We start from the raw sequence: 3,585 nt of genomic DNA, 5'->3' as shown, positions 1-3,585 counted from the left end.
AATCCAAAAGGTAGTAAGCTCAAGACACAAGCCTAGGTAATAATGGAGGTGATGGGGCCATTGGTCTTGGCAGAAAGCATTAAAACAGGGCCCTAACACTAAGCAACACTTGCGTCCTTACTTCTTTTGAGTGGAAAGCAACACATGCATAGACTTCATGCTATGGATTGCAGTTCCAGTGATGAACAGTTCATGATTGCACCAATACAAACTTGCATTTACTTATCCATGTGCAAGAGAAATCTCTTCCATTGGTCGAAACAAATGGGTCCCACATGCGTCGCAGCACGTGTAGTCTAATATGTACATGGAAGACAAAAAAATATCATAAAAGAAGACGAGCAGATGTTTGTCTTCCATTATTAAAACTTCCAAGAAGCATCAGAGTGTCAACCCTCAAAGAAGGATGTGATGTGGTCCTTCAATACACATTTCTCACATCGATAAAATGCCCATTCCTGTTTACAAAAATGCCCAACTCGCCCCAGTTCCATCTAAGAGCACCTGCTCCTCTGGGAGCATACTCCATACGAATGTTGAAACCATGGCTCGGGGATGGGACTCGGCCTATGCCTGAACCGAGTAACTGGGGCTCTGGGTTACTCAGCCCAAGTTGGACCGAGTCCGGGCAAGCCAAAAAGTATTAAACAGATAAAAAAGTACACATAAAACCCCCCCAAAAATAAGAAAAATATATTTAAAAGTAAATTAAACAAAACACAATGATGTTAAAAAAAACAGTGAAAAAATGCATTTCGAAAAAATTAATGTGCTTGGGGAGAGGGATATTTTAAAAATAACCCAAGGGATATTATAGAAATAACCCAAAAAAGGGAAAATTCATACACTTTCCAATCTCTGCCGAAATGATAGAAAACATTAAAAAGAATATACATTACAAATAAATTTATTATTTTTTGGATATTTATAAATGTGTTTTGAATTTTTGTAAGATCCCCAAGTTGGACCATCCAACTCGAGACTACTTTGACTCGCCTCTCTCCAGGGTAGCAGGCGAGTCAGAGTTGGTTCGCCCGAGTTTCTGCACATTGCTTCATACTTGCACTATCCGGTGAAACTCTCTTGAATGGTTTTTTTTGGATCTTAAATTTTGAGATCCATTTAAAAATCCCCAAATGAGTGTTTAATTTGGATTTTAGATCTTAAAAATTAGACCGTCTTTGTTCAATCTTATATTGTATTTTTTCAGACACATACATAATAATTCTTCAATTTTTATTTTTTTTTGTGGTTTGTCACTAAATTGAAGATACTTTTAGATTAACATTTACTGAAATGGTAAACCAAGGAAATGCTCATAATCTTTCGACTTTAGAGAGTGACCAAGCTTCAAAGAATATAGGAGGAGCATTTTAGATGTTTTAGTCCATGAAAGAGTGTTTGTCATGAGATTATAGAGAAGAAAAAACGATTCCCCTACAAATTTATTAAAACAAGATTAAGGAAAATAAAAATGAACCCTACTCATGTTTGAGAAAATAGATTCTCTGGTTCACCAATTACCAAAACACAGGCTTAGAAATGAAGTAACACCTTTCTATCTACTAGCTTAGATTTACATCTCCATCAGTTAAATCCCTTGCACTTTACTCATATTCATATTCTAGAAAGAGTCGAACCCAAGACAAAGTGAAAAAGGAAAATAGACCCACCATGAAAAGGAAAAAGACCCCAAAAAAAACAGAGTGCATTTGGCATAGACCTTCTTGCTCCACAAGCAAAAGAAAACAAAAGAAAAAACAAAGAAAAACGAAAAGAAACAGTAAAAAATGATAAGCAAACAAACCCATAGGGTTTGTGGGCTCATATGTAGCTACAAAATGGACATGATATCAGCAAATTAGGTTCATAACCACTCCACAAACTAAACCCCACTGTTATAATCATTCTACCTTGCCAATCAAGCCATACTCAAGACCCACATTCTATAAAATTCTTGCATTTCTTTTTAATCCTTCCCCCAACCCCTTTACTCATATTTTCCCTCTATCTTCTATTAAAAGATGAAAGAATTCATGGAGAGGCTTGTCATTCTACCCTTCTCCATAGGCTGTGCCTCTCCCTCCAGCACTGCTGTTAAGGACACCACCCTAACCAAGTCCCCCACCAATAAACCCCAAACACCACCTCTTCCATCATCAGGTCAGTGCTCTCTCTCTTTCTCTCTCTCTCGCTCTCGCTCTCGCGATACAATGTTTTCGAGTTTCTGTTTTCAGAAATGAAGAATCCGTTCTCGCGGCCACCTATTTCGAAGCCTTTGATTTCCTCCGGCTTACACCGTCTAGTGAAGAGATTCAAGAGCCTTACACAAATCTTCAGTAAGTTAATGATGGGGCTACAAAGCATAATTCGACGAATGTTTTTTCTTTTTCTTCCTCCTACATACTAAACATTCAAAATGCATAACTGCTCTCGTTTTCTGTTATTTGGCTTTTGATGAATCATGAGAATAATTGGTGTGTGTTTCTTGCTGTCACAGTGTATAAAGAAGAGGAATTGGTAGAGATGGAAATTGGGTTCCCTACCGATGTGAAGCACGTCGCACACATAGGGTGGGATGGTTCAGGAACAGGTATAAAGAGGTGGGAAGGTCCTGAAGTTCTTGCATTTCCTTCCTCGGTCTCTCTTCGAGAATTTGAGGCCGCCATGGCCGCTCAGACAAAGGGTGAGAGAGAAGCAACTTATGGTTGATGAAAAATCAGAAGACTATGTATTATAGGAAAGAGAGAGAGAGAGAGAGAGAGAGATTAACAGTTTTTTTCCTCTTAGTACAGTGGAATTGGGTGTGTTGTTTATGTCAAGAGATGCTGAAATTCCAGCACTGTAAAATTCTTACACGACAAAAACAACAAAAATGGGAAATCCAATGGTGTGCAGCTCAATTTTGTTATTAAGATATTTTACTGTTTAAGGATTGCTAATTCACTCTCGCCTATGTATCTTGTGTATGCTAGTTTTTTTATGAGTAGGTTGGTTTTAGAAAAGGGTGTGGTTTACATAAGGTTGCAACCTTAAACAATCAAATTAAGGTGCACTTCCAAATTTTCCAAAATTTTATCATAAGATGTAATTTTAGTATAAATTTTTTTTAAAGTGACATGAGAATCCATTTTCATCTCTAATTATAAAATTTTAAACTCAAAAAATAGTTCAAATCAAGTGGATCTACAAACGCATGAAAATCTTGAAAATGGATGGTCCAGATAAAATATTGCAAGATGCACTATTTTTTAAACTTGAAATATTTCTTTTTTTTTTTTTCATATATATATATATCTCGATGTCCAAATAATCAATTAAAGGGTTTTTCAACATCAAAATAGTTTTTTCTTATGGGTTTTTGATGTGCACCTTATTTTTACATTATAAGGTTGCAACCTTATATGAACTTTTTCCTTTAAAATATAGTGAAATGAAAGGAAATTTGAGAAATTCTTTTGTCTCTTGAATATCTTCTTGTGAAAAATCAGAATCTCAATGGAATGGAAGGTTCCTCCTAGTCCATTTAAAAATAGGAGAAGTGGTGTGGAGCAACTACATCATCTCCACCGCTCCCTCTGCCCC

General features: G+C 36.5%; 1 protein-coding gene across 1 annotated transcript; it reads left to right on the top strand.

Moving 5' to 3' along the window:
• Nucleotides 1-1,794: 1,794 nt before the first annotated feature.
• LOC18430381 (CRIB domain-containing protein RIC4) lies at nt 1,795-2,883 on the top strand. Its single transcript, XM_006840534.4, has 3 exons — nt 1,795-2,163; nt 2,238-2,339; nt 2,501-2,883. The coding sequence occupies exons 1-3, from the start codon at nt 2,025-2,027 to the stop codon at nt 2,710-2,712; spliced, it is 453 nt and encodes a 150-aa protein (XP_006840597.2). The 5' UTR covers nt 1,795-2,024; the 3' UTR covers nt 2,713-2,883.
• The last annotated feature ends 702 nt before the right edge of the window (nt 2,884-3,585 follow it).

This window comes from Amborella trichopoda, chromosome 6, assembly GCF_054954075.1.
Source record: "Amborella trichopoda isolate Santa Cruz 75 chromosome 6, AtrichopodaSantaCruz75HAP2 v2.0, whole genome shotgun sequence".
Lineage (NCBI taxonomy): Eukaryota > Viridiplantae > Streptophyta > Magnoliopsida > Amborellales > Amborellaceae > Amborella > Amborella trichopoda.
The sequence above is the reverse complement of the archived record's forward strand: the minus strand, read 5'-3'. Positions and strand labels throughout refer to the sequence as shown.